Source organism: Poecilia reticulata, linkage group LG13 (assembly GCF_000633615.1).
Source record: "Poecilia reticulata strain Guanapo linkage group LG13, Guppy_female_1.0+MT, whole genome shotgun sequence".
Classification (NCBI taxonomy): Eukaryota; Metazoa; Chordata; class Actinopteri; order Cyprinodontiformes; family Poeciliidae; genus Poecilia; species Poecilia reticulata.
Genome location: NC_024343.1, coordinates 28028707 through 28053601, shown reverse-complemented (window position 1 = coordinate 28053601; position 24895 = coordinate 28028707). Strand labels below are relative to the sequence as shown.

The 24895-nt window shown below is 37.8% G+C and overlaps 2 protein-coding genes across 2 annotated transcripts; both read right to left on the bottom strand.

Annotated features, from left to right (window-relative positions):
• Positions 1–550: 550 nt before the first annotated feature.
• prcp (prolylcarboxypeptidase (angiotensinase C)) lies at positions 551–14742 on the bottom strand. The gene is made up of 9 exons (XM_008426385.2): positions 14277–14742; positions 7234–7374; positions 6697–6798; positions 6413–6594; positions 6074–6231; positions 5273–5445; positions 2440–2607; positions 2164–2351; positions 551–1391 (listed from the first exon to the last, which is right to left on the bottom strand). The coding sequence occupies exons 1-9, from the start codon at positions 14448–14450 to the stop codon at positions 1145–1147; spliced, it is 1533 nt and encodes a 510-aa protein (XP_008424607.1). The 5' UTR covers positions 14451–14742; the 3' UTR covers positions 551–1144.
• A 1053-nt stretch (positions 14743–15795) lies between these two features.
• Positions 15796–21821, bottom strand: rab30 (RAB30, member RAS oncogene family). Its single transcript, XM_017308393.1, has 5 exons — positions 21465–21821; positions 20216–20314; positions 20051–20134; positions 19759–19942; positions 15796–18425 (listed from the first exon to the last, which is right to left on the bottom strand). The coding sequence occupies exons 2-5, from the start codon at positions 20306–20308 to the stop codon at positions 18175–18177; spliced, it is 612 nt and encodes a 203-aa protein (XP_017163882.1). The 5' UTR covers positions 20309–20314; positions 21465–21821; the 3' UTR covers positions 15796–18174.
• Positions 21822–24895: the final 3074 nt, after the last annotated feature.

Here is a 24895-nt window from a genome sequence, read left to right as displayed (position 1 = left end):
ACGTAAATACATTATTTGCATAAGAATTATTACAACAACAAACTAGTGACCAGGTCCGAAATCTGGGTGTAGTGATGAACCTTCAGAGACATATAAAGACAATTTCAAAGTCAGCTTTTATCATCTGAGTAACATTTCTAGGATTAAATGACTAATGTAAGATCTAGAGAAAGTCATGTTTATATTTAGTTGAATTGATTACTGCATTAGTGTCTTTATAGGATGACCTAAAAAAATTTAATTACTTTGTAGCTGCAAGGATAATGATTTGAGTAAGGTGAATACAAATGGATAAGATAAAATTATATTTAAGAATAAACATATTTTTTCAGCTAAATCTCTTCCACTTTGTGTCAGTTTATCATGTGAATTCTTACAACTAAAATACTTTGAGGTTTCTGTTTGAGATATGAAACATGATAAAAATATGTAAAGGTTTAAATGGTATGAGTACAAGGCGGCACTGTGTCTATAGTTTTGAGAAAAATATTAATTTGTAGTTTGTACAAAGACATAAATTCAATACAAATCTAAAAAAGATGAAAAAAAATCATTTTCTGAACAGCACAATTTCTTTATTGCTCTCATTAGGGCAACAAAAGACTTCAATGCAAACAATTTCATTCATATTTAGTGCCAAAACTTTCTCCTGAGGCTCCTATAAGTACACTTAGAAAGAACAAATTACTGAATTATCCATGATGATAATAAAATGATAAATTGTCATTTTCTCATCAAAAATGAGATTCAAAAATCTGAAATATAAAAACAGCCCTGATTTCCGAAAAAGAAGACAAACATCACCATGTGGGCAGACGAGCCTTATCTGCTTTAACTTTAAGAAAATAAATAAACTGAAAATGTGCCAGTTTTTACATCAAAATTTCAAATGATAGTTTGAATAGCAGGATAGAAAATGCATTTCTGTCAGCAGGTTTTTTTTAACTGATATGTGAATGAAAACATTTTTACAAATATTATGGCATTGAAAATGGAGTGTTTATAATTAGATAAGAAAAGCTCAAACAACAACAACAAAAAATTACATAGTAAAGGACAAACTTTGGCATTGTTCAATCAGAAAGCACCGTATGAAACTCCATGTCATGCAAGTTAAAGCTAAATCTTGCACTTCAATAACATCTTAAGGAGAATTTTTCCTGTTCTTGGACATAGTAAATCCAGTTCCAGTTGACTTTTGAGCTTGCCTGATCCACTTCTGAAAATACTTCAACTCTAAGGCCCTTGCAGCTCGGACAGAGGGTGGGTCGAGCTTGTTGCTGTAGCGGAGGTCCAAGTGGTGAGCCCCGTCAGGAATCATGATGGAAACTAGAGACTGGCTTATGTTGGCGGTGACTCCACCAGCTGACCACGGATCAAGTCCGCCGTTGCTAGAAAATACACAAGATGCACATAAACACTGAGAATTGCACGCAAGGCACAAAACCATATAAGAGCATTATAACATCTGTCAAGCAACACAACACGCCTGAATCAAACAAATAGTCTAAATAAAACTCTGAGTGTCTCTACAAGGAAACTTGAAATGAGTCCTTATTGGGTCTTTCAGTAAGATAATGATTCATAAAAGATGGCCAGATCAATACGGAAATAGTTTTATTTCACACAAAAATCACCAGTCTTTCAAAAATACTTCAGAAATTGATACTGGACAGTCTAAGAAATTGTGGAACAAGGAACAGTCCAGGATTCCTCTCACCGTTTGCTCCAGAACTGCTGCGTAACCAGCCTTCACCCACTTCAAATTAAGAGCATGGATATAAACATCTTTTTGAAGATTTATTAACAGTTGATACCCAAAACATTAACGCCCATTACAAACTTTATTCAACTGAAAATTAACAAAACAGCCAAGTAGATTATTAGCGCATTAGAATTCATCTGAAAAAAAAAAAATTTGTGGAAGCTACGTGCACCAAACATTGTCAAAATTAGCAAAAGCATTGAACAAAGAATTAGCTCTTGTGTTAGCGCATTAGCAGAAGTGTGCCCACAACTGCTAAGTTGTTTCCTAGAGGTGTGAAAAGTTGTGCAACGTATGGACGGAACAATCTGATTAGTTTCAATTTACCTGTGGTAAAAGTTGTTTCCTCACCTAATAAACCCAAACACACTGAGCAATATTTACTTATGGTCTCATACCTGAAGATAATGTTGCTATGGGAACCAATCTTCTTTCCTCCATAGACCGTTCCAGCCCAATCGGCTCGAGGCCTGACGCCAAAGACGGAGTTACACTCATCGGATAAGGCCTGCAAGCTCCACTCCTCTGGTTCGAACATGTCCTGGACTCCATCTGTGCACATGGGCATCACCATCTCTGTGCAGGCCTGGGGTGGATGGATGAAACATATGTTCACTCTGAGAGGCAAACTCACCCACCGATACCCCGGAAAATCCCTAAGCTGTTTTACATACCTGGAAAAACCAGCCGAGGGCACCAAGGCTGCTGGTTGCTGTCTGTGAAGTGTTGAGGCAAGGAGCGTTTCCCGTGTAGTTGTAGTAGACCTTCGCCGCTTGGGCGACACCGTGCAGCAGCTGCTCGTCAGACACGGTGGAGTCGAAACCAAGATACTTGCACACCACCTTAAAAAATAAAATAAAAATCAGCATATTTAAAAAGGTAACTTCCTCACCCGGTCATGTTTTACCCTGATTTAAAACCCAAATGTTATAAGTTGATCTAGTTCTATTCCATAACAGTAAATAATCCAGTTCATGTCTTCAGTATTTTTATGAAAAATTAAGATAAATGGTCATAAAAATGCTCAAATGTTACATACCAGCATGTCATTTTCTGAAAACTCTGCATTTGAGTTTATTTTTGTCCTGACCACGTTTCTATTGAGGGCCACATTTCTGTTTCTTATTATTAAATGACAATAAGAGTAAATATAAATGGGGGCTTTATTACTTTAGATATTCTTTAGGGTTCTATTGTAACTGTCTGGAGGAGTCCTTCATCCACTCTTGGTGTAATTTTGTAAATCTGCCATTCATTGGGAGATTCTCCACTGTTTCATCCATCCATTTTCTTTACGCCCTTGTCCCTTAGTGGGGTCGGGAGGATTGCTGGTGGCTATCGTTCCAGGCGAGAGGCGGGGTCACCCTGGACAGGTCGCCAGTCTGTCGCAGAGCAACACAGAGACACACAGGACAAACAACCATGCACACACACACTCACACCTAGGGGTAATTTGGAGAGGCCAATTAACCTGACAGTCATGTTTTTGGACTGTGGGAGGAAACCGGAGTACCCGGAGAAAACCCACGCATGCACAGGGAGAACATGCAAACTCCATGCAGAAAGACCGGGGCTGGGAATCGAACCCAGAACCTTCTTGCTGCAAGGCAACAGCTCTACCAACAGCTCTACCACTGTGCAGTTTCATGTTTTCTTTATTTGTAGATTTTGATCCCAAAGCCTTAAAAATTGTCTTTTTACCCTTTCTGGACCGATAGATGTCATCGATTTGTTTCAAACCAGATCTTTGAGGCAATCATAGTGTCTTCATAACTCAACAAAGGTGCAAAGTACTATTTCTGTGTATTACCAATGTTTGTAATCGAGTGAATGGATACTATTGTGAGAGAAAACTTAGTCAAAAAATGTTTAGCATATTTTGCTTGCTTCTTTTAATCAGACAAAACCCGTTACCATGCAAAGCTGTATTGGTTCCCTAGCAGAACATACCACTGACAAGATGTGGAATACTGTACTGTTTTTACGGGACAACGAAACCAACGTAATGAGTTCTGTTCTTTATGCCTACGGAGGGTAAAAACTGTACCAGAGCCCCGTTTCCTACCCGAAATAGTCAGGTGTGAAACGACTAAGACTATAAAAGGTACAAAACAGCGAAGGAGTGAAATGAAACCAAAACAACTGAGGTTTGTTCGCAACAAAGTTTTGTCACCTTTTAAAAGTTCTGTGCGAGTGAAAAAAATTCAGGCATCCAACTCTCTTAAATTTAAGTTCTTTACAAGACTAAAGAATGCTTTCTTGTGGGCCATTAAGTGTTTTTCCCCGCATAAAGGTGGCGCCTGATTTGCATATGAAACTCCCTGGAATGAACTTGAATTTATTACTCTAACCTTGGCGTGGGAGAAAAAAAACTAAAAACTCTCCATGTATTCAGACGGAACAAGTTAAATAATTCAAAAATGTAAAGGCTTAAATCTCGTCCCTGCTGTTTTGTTTGACTCGCTGATTTCTCTGCATTATTAGCGTGAATGATAAATATTTGCGTTTCAGCTCCTGTTTGATTTCACTGCGTGTTGTTATGGTTGCGGCGGCAGAATTGGCCGGCGCTGTTGTTCCGCACCTTTTGTGAGGCAGAAAAACTGGGCTCTCTTTATTTTTAGAGGTTGGAGGGGATCGGCATCAGAGTGGAGTTTGTTACCAAGGCTTTTGTTTATGGGCAGGGGAGGAGTTGGTGGTCGATGGCTGAGGAGGGCCACAGACATGTCCAACTAAAGATTTATACTGTGGAGAGAGAGAGAGAGAGAGAAAAAAAACACTGCAATAGCCCCAAAGCATCTTCTCCTTACTTTTCAGATAGGATTAGTTTTATACATTCATCTCTGCCAACAGATTTCCCTTCTCTAAGCCTTCAATACCCCGTTCTCACACTCACTCAGATAATCACATTAGCTTTGTCATTAAAAAAGCTCCTCTTTGCACCCGCTGCCTAAACCGCTTAAACCACCCATAGGGGTTGCATACATTAAGAGAAAGGAGCCAGAAAAACCTCAAAGTGACCATTTAGTGCTCATTTCACATGATGAAACATGACGCTTGCGGATCCATTCAATGGCTCAATAATAAATAACAGAAACGTATCAGACTGGTGGAAAAATGGGGTTCCTGCGGGAAGCCCATTGAGGAGAGAGGAGAACTTAGTGCAAAGCCTGTGAAATGCCAAAAAGTATCTAAATAGACTGCACCCAAACAATGATGCAAAAGTATTTGTAACTTTTTTTCACATTACGTCCACACATTTATTAGGATTTTACATGATAGGCCTGTACAAAGTAGAGAACAAATACAAATCTGTAAAGTGTGGCCTGCATTTAAAATGGTAAAAGGCTTGTACTTGTATAGCACTTTATGAAATCCAGAGCACTTAATAATTAGGAAAACTAAAGTCGAGGTGAAAAAAGACAGAAAAGAAATTGAACATAATATTCAGTCGAACCAGGCGGGAGAACTACATATTTCCCAGTATGTTTACTGGAGTCCAGTCTGTACCTGTATTGGCCAGCGAGGCAGCGGCTGCAGGAAATTGGCTTCATAAGGATAGTCCACCATGGCCAGATTCACCCATGTCTCTTGAAGCCAGCTTTTAAAGCTCACCGCATCATTCTTGTTTTTCAGAGGGGAGCATAAACTGAACTCTTCTGACAGCCACTGAAGACCAGATGCTTAATGAAAAAAAAAAAAAGAATTCAGTTAAAAAATTTCCCAACAATGTGAAGCAAGATTTTTAATGCTATTCATTGTATGATTTTTCTCCCCCTGTGGTACAGAAGGAAAAAAAAAAAACCTAACATAGCTCCCATTAGCTATCACGGTTTGAATGTCAGAAATGTGCTGCTACTCTAAATGTAAATGAAACATCCATTATCTTGTCAAATTAGGCTGTTCAGGAGAAAAGTAAATACTCATTTACTTTAAAATATTCACAGAAAAGCTGAGGCACATATTTGTGTGTTTGATGCAACAAAGACTCTTATGAAAATACAAAAATCTGTTCTGTGCAAGAATCCTTTTTGATATCTAATAGTCATTCACAATTTTTCATAAGTCTCAGAATTACTATTTTTTAAAATTATCATTATGCGAACGTCCGACAGACCTGGCTAGTCACTTTTCTGAAATCCTTTTTAAGTTCATGTCCTTATTCAAAATACACTTTAAAAAGTTACATCCTTTTATAGAAAAATGCTGTGGGATAAAATAAAAAGGCACTCCAATTCCTTCAGTGTAATACAAAACAATCTGACATGTTGTGATTTATTTCCTACAGATAATCCAGCTCTTGCAACTCACCAGAGGAGGAGACGTTATTTATGGCCTTCCAAGATCTCCTGATGTTTGCGTCACAGTTTTTGCCGCTTTTGGCAAAGTCCTGTGTTACTATTTTATAAAAGTCTCCACATGGCACCATGTCAGGGAACTGCCATATTGGTGCAGAGGCTGCCAAAGCCCTGAAAGCCAAGAACAAACAGAACTGAATCTATTTCTTGCTCGAAAACTTCACATCCATTTCCCTCAGTCATCCGTGAAGACTTGCAAACACAAGGCGAGTCGTAAAGGTGGACGTCAAACGTTTTTCTCAGATGTTTAAGTATCAAAACATATGAGGCAACTTGTGCATGACAACCTTACCCAACGACAATATTTGGATATTTCATCCTGAACCAGGCGGAGAGCATCCCTCCATAGGAGCCTCCGATAGCGATGACAGGGCTGTTCTGAGCACCCGGTACAATAGTCTTGATGTTTTGAATCAGCACAGCAAAATCTGCGAGGGCCTGCTCCGATGTCAGGTAATTCAGGTGTTTGACGTCCTGCATTCAGAGTGAAATGCTTTTAAATTAAGAATCATGCGCTGGTTCTTTACATTAACTTTATAGATCTGTTTTTAGATGTCGACTTGGATCTTAACTCACGCTGTACGAGTCTTGACCAAATGGCAAAGACTCTCCATAGTAACGATGTTCTGCGAAAACCAGCATGGCGCCCAGCTGTTCGGCAACTTCCCACATGAAGCCCTGAAAAGCAGTTTAAGGTTTTACATCAGGCAGTGGTATGAATGTTTTGCCCTGGTGGCAAACTACTGGAAGGGAGGCCATAAAATTCATTACATTAAAAAAAAGCAAAAATTAATTTACTGTGAGCTTTACTTTCCTTTAAAGTTTTACCTGCTTAACAATAAACACTTTTTATGAGAACTGTACAACATTAAAGGTCCCAAAGATACAAAAAGGTTGTTAAAAGAAATAGGGCAATTTCCAATTTTTAGGGGGTCATCAATCGTTTTTCGTTTTCTGTTTTGTTGAGCAATTTTCTTCAATCATTCTTCACTTGTGATCAGGGGCTGAACAAAATCATTTCAAGGGCCACAAATAGCCCCCCAGCCACACTTTGGACACCCCTGATGTAAGGCTAAACAATACAAGTATGCAGTGGAACATCTTTATATTTACAGTGTTGTTGCAGAACCAGGTGATGTCTCCTTCGTTTCCGGTGTAGAACAAAATGGGTCCATCTGGATGCTGCCAGTGGTCGTCAGCTACAAGGTATCTCTGCTTAAAAGTGCCATCTTGGAGGAATCCAAAGTGATCAATCTGTGAAAGAGAATAACAGGTCAGTAACATATTGACTGAAAGCAATAGACATAATTTTCTTTATCCTGTGTTTCCACAAAAAAATATATAGGAAAGGTATTTTAAAAGGTTTTGCAAAATTTTATGATTTAAAAAAATAAAATAATTTTTGCTTTTCAAAATGGAATATCCTCAGAAAGAAAATAGCCACATGGTATGATGTATATAGTATTTTTGTAACAACTCAAGGAATAAAGTTTTATAACGCAGTGAAATAACTTAAGAAAAAACTGAAGATTTAACACTTTTACACATGCCTGTATTTTCCTGAGTTTAACTGAGATTTAGATTTGCCAAGGGTTAAGAGTTGAATTTACATCCTTAAAATGTCCTGAATGATTGAGAATTTTTAAGGTCTTAAATCCACATTTTTGTCTCAACCTAAATGCAATTTCAATACATCACGGTCCTGAAGTAGCCCCAAAGTATCCTGCTCTGTATCAGTGCTCCTGATATAACAAAATGTTTCTATTTCTCCGCTCCAGAGGTGATTACAGAATACCATCTAATAAATACTCTGGTTCAAGGCCAAAGTCATTTTTATGTTAGATATGTGAAATGGTCATTGAGCCACCCCCACCGCACCCCCTCCAAACATATATGGAACATTTTACCTCCCAAAAAACATAATATATTTGCAATAAATGTCAGTTTTGTGCCTAAATCTGCTACATATTTTTGCACATTGTTATTACAAATTTACTCTCCGTCTTTCCCAAAATGAGAGAAAGGAATTTGCCTTGGAAAAAAGATCAACAAGTAAAACGGAGCAGGGTGGATGGTAATAAGAGGACAAGTGAGTCAGATCATCATCATAATTTTCTTTTCTAGCGGAAAAAAGGGTCTCTGTATTCAGAAGCATGAACTGATTACAAATTGTGAATCTTAACTCAAATGGACTGAGGATTTAGACGGCATCATGGACGGCAATTTAACATCCAATTTAAATGCGGCTAAAGGACCAGGCTCGTGTTTACACTGAGCCTCCGTCTCATTTGATCATCTGTGCACTGCTCAGAGGAATGTGTCTGCAACGTCTCTGAAACACAACCTGGATACTCCAATTACCTGCACAGCTCCCGTCACTAGAGCCCTGGCGGACAAGACACTTCAAAAGATGGCGAGGAAACAGACAGACTGAACGTAATTTATTAGTATTTGTGCTACACGAGTAGCTTTTGATAACAGTTATTGAGCCTTTTAATAGTCTGCAGTACATTGCTAAAGTATTTTATTAGTATAAATGCTGTAGGCTTAACTACTTTTGAATACTTTGTGCTATTTCAACCTTTCAACTTTTACCATATTCTGCTCATTCAGGACATTACAGCTATGTATTTTGGTATTGATATCTACAACAGTTAAAGAAATATTCAGCTTTTTGTGATCATTTTGGGTCCCACTGAAATGAATGGATGAACTCCTAAGCTCATAATTTCTGAAAGATTCTACTAAAAACGTTGCGTTATTTCATGGTTAAATACTTCTTCATGCTTTCAAATGCCATTCAAATATTAAAAATGTAGTCATATCATGCAACTACTCCTTTTTGTTTGGTTTTTTTTGTATCCCTTACAGATTTCATAAAATCTATTCATGTTTTTGCTCACATTACGGTCAGCCTTCTGTCTTCCAAACAAAATTCCAACCCTCAGTTGCCAAAAATATTACATATCATGTCTCGTACACTATAGCCCTATTTACTATGGTAAAATTCTTGCAACTACAGATGCTGGTATTTTACTGTAAACTATATAATATTTTTTCAAACAGTGTAACAGCTGCTAGGAAGGATCTATGAAAACGCTCCTTTGTGCACTTAGGATGCAGCAGTCTGTCACTGAAGGAACTCCAGAGCTAAGCCACAGCTTCATGCATGAGATGGGGAATATTGGGGGAAAATATAAAATAAGTTTAAGGGGTACACATACTTTTACATGTCATCTTATTTATATATTATTATTCAGAAGACGTTTGCGCTTTCCTGACTAACAATGGTCATTAAAATGTCAGGCAGCTAGGCTTATATTCACGTTTTGCTCCTTTTTTCCTTCTCTGATAGAGCCATGAGATAAATGTTCTGTATAATCCGAAGATCAGATGAGTAGAACCTTCTGGCCACACTTCTCAAATGTAAGCTGCTCTTAGGTCACAGCCCTGATTTTGGACTTTAGGGTAATTAGCACCAATTTGTAAAGAGAAATGCTGGAACCATTTTAAAAAAATGCCACATTAGTTCCACCTTCGTTGAGCTCCGAAATATCCTTTGACAAAACCTCAGGGATTCTCGGCCATCTTCTCCTTTCAACCATATTTTCCCAAGTTTTTTTTTTCCTGAACAAAGGCTTAACTTCATGGTGAAGACGACCCCATGAGGTTTCTCTGCGGTTTGGCCGCTGAAACAGCTTCCAGCACTTCATACAAATGTTTCTGTTTTGTTTTTACCCCCTTCTATCGTCGCTCAGTACACTCCTTGGTAGAAACAAAGGAGGCAGGGTTTTTATGAGCCAGTGACAGCAAAAAGATTCTGGGGGCCTCAGTGTGTTCATTCAAGCCTCAATTCCTTCACTTGGCAGTGTTTTCGAGGGTGGAGGGGAACGACCATGAGACGGTTTAAAGGAAATGTTCTGCAGTTTGGCTACAGAGCCAACTGCTACTGGCCCAACATGCTGTAACATGTGGACAAAGAACTTCAGTTACTTCCTTTATCAAGAATTTCTTACATTTTACATTCTTAATTATTTATAACTGTGTTCAAAAGGATTTTAAAGAGTTGCTATCCAGCTTCAGGAACCGAAAGGTGAAAATACTGTCAAACAAAATCTGTTTTTAGTGAAACGTGGATTTAGAGAAAAAAAAAAAAAAAAACCTTTTTGGAGTTTAGTGCTTCAGCAAAAATGTACCCCCATACTCAGTATGCACAGCACACTACCTGTAAATCTGGTTTTATAACCCACCCAGAACTTAATAACTACTGCCACCTTGTGGCCAAAGCAAGTATGTCCTATTTCAGTTGAATTCAATAAATATTCAGCAGAAATGCGGAGCCTCAAGTATTAATATCTAGTATTTTTTTAAATCACATTGGTTTTCTTATGTGACAGAACAAAACAAAGTAGTGTATAATTGTAAAATGGAGATTTTAAGTTTTTAATGAGCTGACTAACAATCTGCTAAATTTTTGCTGTACCCATCTGTCAGGTTTGCACATCTAGAGACCGAAATAATTCTTTGTGAAAGAGCTAAATCTCAGTCTGAATGGAGAATATTAAGGGATAACAATGTTCAAGTCTTTCCCTTTTTCAGTTTGATTTAGGTCTGGACTTTGACTGGGCCATTCAAACACAAACAGGTTTTGATTTTAACCAGGGGACTGCCATCCGTGGCTCCAGACATTTGGACATCCCACAATAGCTCTTATTTGGCTAAAAATTACAAAAACAAACTCCAGCTTTGTGTTGAAATTTCACAACAGAATGACATTAAAAGTACCAATATGTTGTTCTAATTTTCGTCTTCAGGTGGAAAATGTTTTTAACAAATAACATCTTGTAGAAGAAAAATATATTCATTCTCTTTTTACAAAAGGTTTAAGTTTTTTTTTATTGTAAAACCTAAAAATTGAAATAAAATGGTGGTTCAGAACAACAAAGTTCCATAATATATCTTTTCTATAGGGTCATGTAAGACTTCTGGCTCTAAACAAGTTTCACGTAGCTGGACAGGGGGGAAAAATGACTCTTTTAATGGTGAAGGTCACAAACTCACAATCTAAACCTTTCCACGCCAATTCTGGCTGTATTTACGCTTAACAGTTATACTATTTGAGTTACTCTAAAATCCAAACAAAATACACTAATGTGAGCAAATATGGACAAATGTACGCATTAAAACGAATACTTTTGCGAGGTACTAAGAGTTTGAATATTTACTACGGCAAAAGTTAAGATGCAAAATTTGTTTTCTACCCTACAGAGTTGCAGCTAACTCTAGCAGTTAATTTTAAGGATGCTAAAGGACACTTCCATTTATTGTCTGATGGCAGACTGCAGCCAAAAGGATTTCCTGATGACAATTGCTGGCACTACGTTCGTATCAGTCGGCACTACAACGTGTGGGAAAAAAAACAAAACTATATCTTCGCTTCCAGATAGCAGAAGACCTGACAGGTATTGAAAAGAGGTTAACAAGGGTCTTATTTGTTGTACATATCACAAAGAAGCATACAATTTCTCACTGATTGGCGAACAGGAGTTCACACGAGACGAGACAAAGGGGGGATGGGGGCGTTAGGAGTGAGGAAATGGTCTTTATCTTCTTGTCAGCTCGGTTGATTAGACAGGATGCTGTGGGCAGGAACAGGTGTGGAGCATTGTCCACACATCCAAACATTGTTGAGAGCGGAGACTTATTATGAATGTCTTTTGTGGTATCGGGTTTGGTTGTATTTACGTTGGATCCGATGCGCTGTAGTATGTTTCCAGCTTTTGTAGGAGTCTCCAGTCCGAATGGCCTTCACAGATGCATTTGGACCGCTCCAGAGTTCACTTCAACCAAACCATGACCTTCGTTTCTAGGCAGTCTAAAGTTTGCTGTTTTGGTCCATGTTGGGTTCGATTGTTATTCACACCTCTCCAAATGAACCTGACTTTCAAACTGGAGTTCGATTAAAGCAGACTAATCAGGGCTGGTGTGAATGTATCACTGTGTTTTGCACATATCTAGAGCTGCTTTAAGAAAGTAGCTCATGACATAAACTGTGCTTGTTGTAATCATCTGACCAGAAACTAGACATTAAAATTGTCTTCCAATCAGTTAATGCATCATTAGAGCTAATAGGACAAGCTAACAGCAAAGTTCTTATAAGTGGAAGTCGTTACTGAGAGAAGACAAATAAAAGTTTGCTATTTTTGGTTTCTGTGAGATGTAAAAAAAAAAACTGAAAAAAAGGTGAAGGACAATCCTTAAAGACCATGCTGGATTTAATATCAGACTGATAGTGGCTGCTTATTTATGTTGCTATGTCTAAATGTGGAGTGAGAAGTTGGCAAAAACAGGAAAGTGCTGTCTTTTTCTTTGGAGTATTCCAATTCTGTATCTTATGCAACATTAGCAGCTATTAGCTATCTTTTTGAAATCTCATAGATAAATTAGGGATTTTCGAATTAATCCAAACAGAGATTGATGTGTACGAGTGTAAAATCACATAAAACCACAAAACTATGACATTCTTACTTAACAGCATCAGACCTTGGAAATCTCAAAGTGATCCATGTCTAATACGAACCCTTAAAACAACAGACAAAAACAACAAAAGACATAGATAAAAAAAATAAAAATTAAAACAGAATAACAAAATAAGTATTGTTGAAGTTTTAAATCTTTTCAGGTGTAGGTGTCTTTATCACATGTAAAAGAATGGGCGTTTTGTAAGTTCATATTTGGACTGCACCCAGATGTTTCTTGTTTTGACTAAGAGCAGATGTGCCGCGTACCACCGCACACCGTCCGACATGTAATCTGAATCGCCGTGAAGTAACGATAAATAGAAAATGTGCAGGCTGAATGAAGATCTTTCAAACCCCCATGAAAAGTAAATCGTTTCATATTCACTGGGCCCCGGAGACCTCTTTAGGCAGACAGCCAGGCAGGAGGGTTCCGGTGCTGCTGGCAGGAACAGAGCCAGTTGTGATGGCTTTCCCTTCACTACAGGAAGCCAGATGGAAACACCTATTGTCTTCAGTCACAACTCATGCACTCCTATATGTTAGAGTAAAGTGGGAACTTTAGAAAGCGCAAGCTCTGTAGTTCTTTTTTTTTTTTTGTAAACAGTGAAACCAAGAAGTGCAGTAGAAAATAGGATGAATTTGATTATCTAAAAATCAGAGCTCTTAACCAATGTTCTTCTCCTTTGACCTAAATTTTCTGGCTTTGATGGAATTCATTAGAGCTTGAGGAAATTTAAGCGAATGTAAAAAATTTGACAAACTGGATTTTATCTGTGTGTTTCATAAATTATGAAAAGAACAAACAACCTGAAGTTGACTTTCACTTTGATAGCTGGGTGATTTCTGGACAAACTATTCCTTAAACTTGGGAAATCTACAGATTCTGTATGTTATACCTGTATTGTTTTCTAATATGAAGAATCATAATGTCTAAGCTTTTTTGGTCCTAAACTGGATCCAGTTTAAGTATAAGTCCAAGTTAAAAACCTGATCTAAGAGGGTTTAGCCATAAAGCTCTGAAATTATCCCTTTTTTTTATTAGGTGTAAGTATGCGTTTATAAAAATCTAATTGATATATAAATATGAACAAAAAACAGGTTTTTTATGTGGGCAAATATAAGACAAATTTTGTCAGCTAAATAAAAATCAACACAAAAACGATTGTCTACAAATGAATGTTTTCCATCTTTGTGATCGAACCACACAACTTTTTCTGTATTTGATGAAAAAACAAAATCTAATTCTGTATTTCCCTTGACTTTTGTACATATAGGAACCTTGAACATTTATAGTGTAAACAACAAAATACACAGTTTTATTTTTGCAAGATTGGGTCATATCTTTTTTCTTGTTGTTATACTGGGAATATTCTAATCTGGGGGAATAATGTGGGGTTAATACCAGATATGCTTACGAAAGAGCACATGTAAGTAAGTTTCCTACATATAGGTATCATTGTATCTCCCTACTGAAGTTAATAAAAAAAAAAAACTAAAGGAGAAGTGAAAGAGAAAGAATTAAAAGCGGAAGACATCAGCTAAAGAATAAACTTAAGTGGTCTATTATTTTTAAAGTTCACGTCCAGCAAGAATAAATAAGAAAATAAATATATATATATTTTTTAAATCACTCACCTTTTGATCGAAGTACAGTGTTTTATAGCTGATGGGGGGCTCCGTGGTGTAACGTAAACCTCCAAGTCTGGTGAAAAGTTGTGACTTTAGAGAGGTCACGTGCAAACATGCCAAACACAACGTTATGATGCAGGTAGCTGCAATTGTGTCCAAACTCCTGCCTCCGACCATCATTCTGCTCCTGGGTAAATCACAGCCCTCGGCTTGCCGATCTTCTACGTGGTCAACACTGCCGCATGATCTCTGCTGAGATTGCAATAAGTATACTTCTCCCGTAGAAGGCAGGAAGTGAGATTCCCCCTGTCAGCAGGTCCGGAGAGGTGTTGCCATTCAAGTCAGTGTCAACTTAGCATGAGAGCAGCGGCTGAAGTCCGCTTCTGAAGAGCGGACACCAGGTGCCAGACTCTCCGGAAGTACTCAACTAACACTGCTAGGTAAGCTACCGGGGATGTAAACACACAGCAGATGGCTCGTATCATAAATAGACAAGAATGAGCGTACGCCTCATGAGCGTCAGCGACGTACGTCAAGTTTGCAACCATCTTGTGAGGGGCAACTTTTAGTTCAGCCATAGAAAGCTACAGAGAATATTTATGTTCTGTGACTGTGTGGCCTGTTGTGATGGGCCTCTTTTTTCCACACACGATATTTCATGAATGAGTAAATATACAAAAACAAATGAACAACAAAAAACCGCTCCACTTTCTGTTTTCAACATGCTGAGTCGAAATCGTTAACATGGATAACAATGTAAGTTCTAAATATACATTGCATAGTATTCTAAAAAAATTACACTATTGAATATTATTTTCTGATATGACAAAAACTGATCCAATTACAATTTCTCAGAACTATAATTTCAGACATCAGTTAATCCCTGAAATAACATCCATTAAGCACGTTTTTGACAAACTAAAAAAAGTTTTGTTCGTCCTCTGACTTAAATAAAGGTAAGCTTATGTGCATTTAAGCATACTGTTAAATTTTGGTTTTAAGTTGTCCATTAAAAACGGTCAATTAAAACCATTTTAAAATAAAAGTATAATTTTTTTTTTTCGGAAAAACGAGATTAAAAATGCCACTCACAAAATGGCCGACGAGTCTTCAGACTGACGAGCACACTGCGACGTCTGGTCTTCTACCATGCAATGGTTAATGGGAGTGTGAGTTATTTATAAGAAAGATCCAACAAATTCCAAAGTTGATTCAGCAGTGCTCAGAACTTTTAACAATGATGCTCAATAATAGAGTCCTACACATTTTTTTCATTTCAGTGTTACTTACTACCCCAGATTGCATTTAATAGAGTTGTCAGTTCATTTCAGTTCATTTCTAACCTATTTTATAAAGCAGAAAAAACTCACATGCCAACTCTAACAGCCTGAAAATTTAGCATGACTATATATTTTGCTTTGTCTCTTTGTTTGGTAAAAAGTAGAGAATGAACTGCTTTAATTATTTTTTAAAAACTAAAAAAATCTGGCCATTACAAGCAAAAATAACAACACAGGGCAAATAGTCAATAATTAGTGTAGCTGTTTAATGAAATACACAGTAATTTAGGGATTATTTTTGTACACAAAAGGAAAAAATACAACAATTCAAACAGCCTTTCAGATGTAAATCCCATTGAAGTTGACAGGAAGATGTAAAGAATTAAGCACAAGTAACATAACTCTGGCACTTCTAGCAAATGAGAAAAAAACTGAAGGTACAAAATCATACAATAAAAGTGCCAAGATGTACTACAGTAATAAATCTGTACAAGAAAACACTAAGTGTTACAGTAAAAAAAAAAAAAAAAAAAAAACTAAGTGTGCAGTATATGGCATTGTGCAATACAGCAGCCTGTAGTTATGGCAAATGAATAAAAGATAATTTTAGACACTACCATGCTGACGACAAAATAAATTCACAGAAAGCATAGTATGAAATACAACAAGTTATATAAAATTACATGGACACACCCCCTTGAAACTATTTCATGACCAGCACTGACAAATGCAGGAATATTCACGTGTATGTTAACGAAAACAGCTGACAATCATAAAGAAAAATCTACTTAGAAGTTTCACTGATAGAAGGCTTTCCAACTGCTTCAAACTAAATCAGCAATCACTAAAACTGCCAATATACTAAAAAAATATTAATAGCGACGCACAATACTGTAGGTTTTATATGTGGTTCAGTTTTTATGACATAAAAACATGTTCTAGCAGCAAGTAAAAAGTCAAATTTGGGAGAAAAAAAAAATGCTTCACAGTATGCAATGACAGGTGCAAATAAAAATGATTTTAAAAATGACAAAGCTGTCATGGTGATGTGATTCTCAGAGCAGAGGGAAAATAAACGTCCAACTGATTTTATGTTACATTTTCAGCTTGTTCAACCTTGGTAATCTCCAAAATGTAGTGCTTGTAAACATGTTACTGACAACTAATAAACCCCAATGTTCACTAAAATTGTCATCCGATTTGTAACAATATACCTGGCAAAACTTTTTGCTCTCTCATAATACTGCTGGTGAATACTGATGTCAGATGAGAATTGAATCCCGAAGGCCAAACTGGAAAGTCCTGCCGTTTCTAAGCCCTACCCAGATTACCCACATTATCAGTCAAACATAAGTGCATCTGAAGAAATTGGGATATGATTTAAAAAAATAAAATAAAATAATCGAGTTAAGTGAAACCTTTAAAATGTTATAAATTCATTACACACAGAGCAATATATTTCTAAAAGGGATTTTGAATGTAGAAATGTTATGGCATCTCCCACGTTTTTCATTGGAAATACAACGGACGTGGCAGGTATCATGCAGAGTCGCAGTCACCTTCCAAAAGGAGTGTAAAATACCAAAAAGGTGTTGCTAAAGAAGCTGGCTGTTCACAGACTGCTGTTTCAAAGCATATCACTGGAAAGTTTGGTGGAAGAAAAAAGTTGCACAAGCAACACAGATAACTGCAGCCTTTAGAGGATTGTGAAGCAAAGGCCACTCAAGAGTTTGGTGTAGATTCAGATGTTGTAGACTGACACTCCCACACATAGACGTATCCTGGGAATGTATGACAACTGTGGCATTCCTTGTGTTAAGCCACTCCTGAACCAGAGATGATGTCAGATGTGTCAGAGGTGCCTTATCTAAGGAGAAAAAACGTCAGGACTGTCGTCTTTTCAGATGAAAGTAAAATGTGTATTTCATTTTGAGGCAGGAAGAGTGGAGAAGCACAAAATCCAAGTTGCTTAAGGTCTGGTGTGGAGTTTCCACAGTTAGTAATTTTGGGGGGAATTGAGTCATCTGCTGGTGTTGGAGCACTGTGTTTTCTGAAGTGCACAGTCACCTACCATGGAAGAGCACTTCACTCTTCCTTCTGCTGGCAATGTCGACTTCCTTTTCCAGGAGATCTTGACACCTGCCCACACTGCCAAAACTTCCAATCTCTGCATTAATGACCATGGTATAAAGTACTGAATTAAAAAACAAACAGGTCTGCACAAGACCCCATAGAGTACTGTCAAGAGAAAGATGAAAAACTCCAGAAGTAAACAATTGCAACCGAAATATATCACTCTGTTCATAATGAATCTACATAATGTGTAAGTTTCACTTTTTAAATTGAATTAGTGATTTAATGAACGTTTTGATGATGTTTTAATCGATTGATGTGCACCTGTTCATCCTGATCAAGTGAGGATACTGGCTTTAATGATAGTAGCACTTTTAAAAACTGAAATCAACTAGCTCCTTTGTACTGCGTATAAAAGGCATGGGAAAAACATGACCAAACTAAGCATTGGCTTTATGCCATCTTAGCAGGACGGAGGCATTGGGGCTCAGCCATCTACGCTCTACAGTCAATGGCTACCGAGTTACCGCAGCCGGGCAGCTGAGCTCCCTTTAATTGAGGCTGCAGCAGTTCAAATAACTGATGGTTTTACCCTCACCGGGCATTGGGGCAGTGTCATTGTTGTCGAGCTTGTTCTGCTTGGCTTCTCGGATGAGTTCGCACGCCAGGTCGAGGAAGAGTTTCTCGACGTTGTCGGACTCTTTGGCCGACGTCTCCAGATAGAGCATGCTCTGAGCCTGAGCGAAGTCTTCGGCCCTCTGCCTGAGAACCTCTCTCTTGTCTGCCAGATCTATTTTATTACCTAAAGGAGAACGGGCAAAACAAATCAGCCAACTATCGTCACGTACGTCGGGAAATGTTATTCAGAGTGCCACTCTGACGGAGCAGTGTGTAACGAAACAGATGGGGATGGAGGTGTATGTGTGTGTCTGCATGTGGGGGATGAATTTCAACAAAGGCTCTGAGTGGGAGTGCTTTATCCCAGAAAATTTGTCTTTTTTTTTTGACTGACATTTCATAGAAATCAACAAACAAGACAAGGGCTTTGTTTTGGATAAATTAGTTAAAAACTGGTGCTATTGGAGATTCTATTGTTTCATACCTTGTAGGCCGTTGACTTCTGTCCATGTATCAATTTGTTACTTCTGAGGGGATATTTTGTACCTGCATTGGCAAGTAGTAACTGTAAGTCATTTTCTATAATATATTCATGGTCTATAGAAAGAGGATTCAGTGGGAGGGTCCTCGGAGTTCATTTGGTTTGCTCAGAGAACCTAATCTGTCATATTTGGCAAGATTCAACTAACCCAAAAGGAAATCAAAACCAAAATAGCATTAAAGCCCATATCATGTTAAGTTCAGAAAATAATTCACTATAAAGTTAAGTTAGAGTTCATCACCTTTGCCAAAAGCAATTTTTTTCTGCCTAGAGCATCCTTTAGAAAAAAAAGTGTTTTTTTTTTTTGTTTTTTTGTTTGCCAAAATCACTTTAAGCAAAAAAATCATTTAGGCAATAATTCTAGGAATGTAACAAAAAGAAATACAATCATTTTTGTGTAAAGCTTACTCTAAGAGAATATTTTTGAGTACATGTGTATGTAATAGGTTGCTTACTGATACCAAATGAAAAAAGAAAGAAATTAAATGACAACACATGGCTACAAAATGAGGCTATGTTTAGGAAAATGTGTGATTTAATCTGGAGGTATTAAAACATTTAGTGCATTGCAGACAACGAAAAGTAGGGAGGCATGACATATTGACACTTACATTGGGATCAGCCGATATCAGTCATTTCTTAATGTCAGTATCGGTCCGATGAACAAAACAGGGCCGATAGGAATAACCAATATTTCTATTTTGTAACTGTTTGCTTCTGAAGGAAACAGGTTGGTGATGTAGCGTTTGTTTGGTCTTGTGACAGCGACAGTGGTGCAGTGTGGATTGTGAGGAAGAAGGGGTGAAGTCAGCAAGGTGATCTTTTTTTTTAAAGGTGTAGAATTGGTAATGAGATATATATTTATACATATGTAAAATATATACAAAATCAGTAAGTAATCAGCAGTAATAGCAACATCAATACAGGCCCAAATTTTCATATTGGTGCATCCCTAATAAAAATAAAACTTTCTTACCGACTAATATAGTCACCACTTGGTTGTTGGCATACTGCTCAATCTCCTTCAGCCACTCTGGAAGGCACCGAAAGGAGTCCTCACAGGTAATGTCATACGTGAGAATGAGGGCGTTGGCACTACGGTAGTAACTCTGAGTAATGGAGCGAAATCTCTCCTGTCCAGCTGTATCCCATATCTGCAACTGGAAAAATGAAGCAAATAACACGTGTAATTATCTGGAAATTTAAAAGTAAATCATTGCGGAGCATTCTTCTCCACACTGTAAACTTCTCTTTGGTTTTGGGTATACCTTGACCTTCTCCCCATTGATTTCCACAGTTTTAATCATGAAATCCACTCCAATAGTAGCCCCTTGTCCAGGTGGGAAAAGCCCCTACAATTTAAGTAGAAATTTAGAATTAAAAACTCTGACATTCGTGTGTTAAGATTTACAACATATTGGCAAAACACAGACCTGAGTAAAGCGCCGGACGAGACATGTCTTTCCAACTCCAGCATTTCCTATGAGAACTATTTTGAACAGGTAGTCATAATCTTCCATGCTCATAATAACCTGTAAAGAAATTTTAAAATTCAAAATGACAAAATTGCTCAAAAAGGAGGGCACCGATTGAAGCTTTCTGGCTGATCACCAGTCTTTAAAAAAACCTGACTGAACGATTCCAATTATGACCGATAACTTTTTTCTTTTGATTACCTAAAACTGTAAGGTGTTACAAGGTTATAATACACATTCAATGCTCCAATTTTATATTATTGGGACACACTGAAAAATACACAACTGTTATGAATGAAGTGCCTTTCGTAAATGTTCCTGGTCCTTGAACTTTTACACATTTCTTCATATTATAACCACAAACTTTAATGTGTTTTATTGGAATTTTTAAGTAACAGTCCAAGGCCTAGTAGTGTATAATGGATAATTGGTTTTCCAAATGCTTTACTTACACAGATCTTAAGAGGAGTGGCATGCAATTGTGATTGTACTGGTTATACTTATAGAACAAGCATTTGCTACAATTACAGATCTGAGTGATCCAAATTTATCAATATTGGCAAATGTTGAACAACCGGCATAACAGCAATAACGGTTTGTAACATTTATGAACAGAATTTCTAGGAGCAGTCAAGTGAGGAGTTAAACATTGGGTATTAGCCTAAGCTGCCATATTGGTGCTTCCCGAATATTTGCAATGCGTGTGCGTAAAAGCAGAATTTCATAAACATTAATAGAATTGTTAGGGGAAAGCACCGTTACATCTATCCTGCTCTGTGGGGAGTCGTGCCTGCAAACCAAACCCGTCACAAATGCATTTCAGGCAGACAAACTGCTTGTTGCTTACTCACAAGAACCTATGTTAATGTCCTCCGCCGTAGTTTTTTGACATTAAATTAACAGCTTAAGCTTTCATGTAATATGCACCTCTTTACCGTTTCGAGGAGTTTATTAATCCTTTACCACTGTTAAATCCAAACACCGTGGCCCGCGGTTCATGTTTAATCTGATTAAACATTCTAATCCCTGTCAAAAATGATTTATCTTCAAGCTAACTTGATACCTAGTAGAGCGAAGCTAGCAACAGTAGCTAATAGCGAGGCTACCTTGCGATTCTAGCCATTTTCGCAGCTTCTGCAGATGCAGGAGGGAAGGAAAAATCACAGACAGAGCACTGCATCAACGCAAAAAACCAGTTTGCACTTACCAATAATCACGGGGATATCCCCGGACTTATAACTACTTGGTATGCATAGGTTCGGCTCTTCAAATAGGCAAAGCAGCCGCTGCTGGGCAGGGCATAATTCCCCCGGCTGAGAGCTGTGTGTCCTAGGCAGCTCAGTAGCAGCAGCAGCCTGTCTGATCAAGGAGGAGGGAGGAGGAAAGTGCACTCAATGATGTCATTACCTTTACATCCACTCGTGGACTGCTAATCAGCCAAGTTCAACACCACTGTATTTAATAAACTACATGTCTTTTGGTTTAAAACACTGTTTGTGTTTTAAGTTTGACATATTACAAAAAAACATAACCAGTCAGAAGCTACCAATACTTGTGTAAATGAAAGTTAGCTGTTAGCTCACAAAAATGGTTTTGTCTTCTTGTCTTTGTTGCTAGGAGACATCTAAAAACCGTACGTGAGTGCGTCCGCCATGTTACTAGTGGCATGTTCACTTCGCAACAGACACTTGGAAACAAGAAGCAGTAAAATTTACATTTAAAAAATTTTTATGCATTTTTTTAAAGTTAAAGAATATCTCAATTTTATTATGAATTCTGTTCACCGACACACATAACCGAACAAATCAAACATTTTAAATGCTGTTTATATTACATAATTATTTATTATCAGAGTCTGCACTGCTTTAGAATGCATTATAATGTATGAACGTAATGAATGATAATATTCTACATTTTATTCTTACTGCACTTTTCATTCATCATTGTGACACAGAAATTTACCATTGACATTTACAGCCAGCAGATTTCCGTGCTTTTCTATCAAAAATGAAGTAATAAAATAAAAACAAAACAGAAACAAAACTGCCACTCAACATCGCAGCTGCCGCAACCGAACCCATTGTAGGTGGAACTTAAACAGTCCTCATTTTCTGGGCCCGGACACTTCTTTCGCTTGCACACAAGTCCTTGACTTCCTACGGAGAGGTAGTAGCTGAAATCAAGGACTCTACAGATTGTAGATCACAGTAAGCCTAAATAAAATAATTAAAACATTATTGTCATGGTGCTTGTGACGGTGAGGAGTTTCTCATCCTAAAGGAATCCTTTAAAGGAACCGGTACCATAATACAAAATATGAACACTAAACTGGCAGGCTGAACCCGTATGTCCTCATGCAGGGAAGAGATTATGACATCTCCCTGTGATGTCATAATCTCCCTGTGATGTCATAATAGCATTCTCCTTTGTTATGACATCATAAAACAGTTTAAGTACTTGAACTTTCCCAAGATCTTTCATTCGAGCTCTGAAGAAAGACGTTTAACATGGATAATAATCTTATTGACGACATTAAAGAATTTTACATGAGGGTTGAAAGGAGGAGGTTAGGATATTTAAATACGGAGGAGTTACTCCATGAAGTTGCAGGACTAATGAAAAAGATTAAAAGGTCTTATAATTTAAATGCGTCTGAAGAAAATGAAATGGTSGAAGCTATTCTTGGCCATTTGAATCGAGAGCGGCAGCGTCCGAGCTGGAGTGTGTGGGGCTTTTTAACCAACTGTGGAGAGTCTTTTGTGAGCGGGTTGAGTTTTGGCCTGGGCTTTGGAGCGGCTGCAGGAGTTGCTCTCATCGTTTTTACTAAACTCCTGACCTAAACTGTCCCGTCCATCTGGGTGGTGCTTCAGGTGTAGAGGAATATAATTATGTTAATAGTTAAAAGTTAATTCACATTAAGATATGTTGCTGAAAAGGAATGTATTATGTTGAATGTGCTGGTTCAGTCTGACCCAATAAGGTGTCGTTACGAGAAATTCCTGGCAAGARTTTGTGCTTGAGGGACGGGTTCCCGTCGACCCGACCTTCAGCTGCAGAACCTGGCTCTTGGGACGGGGGATGTCTCCTCTCTGGGGGAGATTGGGAGAGGGGTTCCTGCCTCAAGTGGAGGATTTAAGTATGTGGGATCTTGTTCATAATGAGGGACGGAGGCAGCAGGAGATCGACAGGCGGGCCTCCCTTCTGAAGCTGCTGCCCCACGACCCAGAAACAGAGAGGAAAATGGACGGATGGACAGAGGTTTTTGTTATCATGCAGTTTCTAAGGGCTCGGCATGAAAGAGGTTCTACAAACAACTCTACAGATGATTTTACACTTTCACTTCTTTTGCATGACTGGTCCCAGACGCCATTCCCAAACGCTCCAGAACACCAACCCGGCTTCGTCTCCACGACCCTCTCCAGGCCTCCTAACTCGCCAGCTCCTCAAAGGCTGGACCGCCGCCYGCCTCCACCGTTCATTAAAAGAAAAATAATCCCCTTCAGTCGCTCCGACAACAAATTGAGGCTCTTTCTATTATTTTTTTTTTTTATTGACAATAAGGTGGTTTACAAAATAGCAAAATTAATACAAATAAGTAACAAAACAGAGGATAATAATGCCAGGGTGTTGCTTATGAAGCACAAACAAAATGAAAAGCAAATTTACAAATAAAAAGTTAACTCAGAAAGATGTTAAAGTGAGAGCACATGTCCATCGTCTTAATGGCTTTTCTGTTTTTTTGAAGACTGGACAGATATAATATATTGTTTGAATTCCTCTTTAAAGGCTGAAAATCAGGTTTCTGATTTGAGAATTTAGATTTATGTGTATGATATTTTGCGACTAATAAAATTAGGTTGATAATATAAAAATGTTTTGTTTTATTAGTGGGATAAGAGAAGAATCCAAACAACATATTTACATAAGTGAGGGAAAAGTCATCAAGAATTGTTTGAGAAATAAATGTACAAATATCTTTCCAGAAAATACATGAGAAATAGCACGACCAGAATAAGTGGCAGATCTTCTTCATAGAGTTTTCAGAATGAACAATTTGTGTCTTTTTTGTATCGTTGAAGGAAAAACTTGCAGGGATAAAAACGATGGATTATCTTAAAAGACACTTCTTTGATCTCRTTAATAATTAAATATTTAGATGGAAGACACCAGATTTTTCCCAGGTCAGGTTGGGGGCAAAGTTATTCCAATAAGAGATAAAACATTAGGAACAGAGACGATGTCCTTCTGGAATAAGGCTGGAACATCACGGTTGTTCAGATTTGACCAACATTAGTGACAGCAGRGTCTARACCTGGTGGAGWCGGAACAGAAGTTACAGAAGATTTAAGAAGCATTATAACACCAGACGGGATGGCATCAAAAACATATTCCTTTGGTGGTACGGAGACCAAACCTTTCTAGAAGTTCAGAATAAGACATTAAGACACCATCAGGACTGAAAAGCTGCTGAACCAAGATGATTCCATGTTCAAACCAATATTCCAAGAATAAAGATTTATGTTTGTACAGAATGTCTCCATTGTTCCAAATATAATATCGATGGGGTGAAAAATTCTGCTTGTAAATTAGAGACCAGGAAAKAAGCATTTGTTTGTGGAARTTAGATMGTTTTATGGG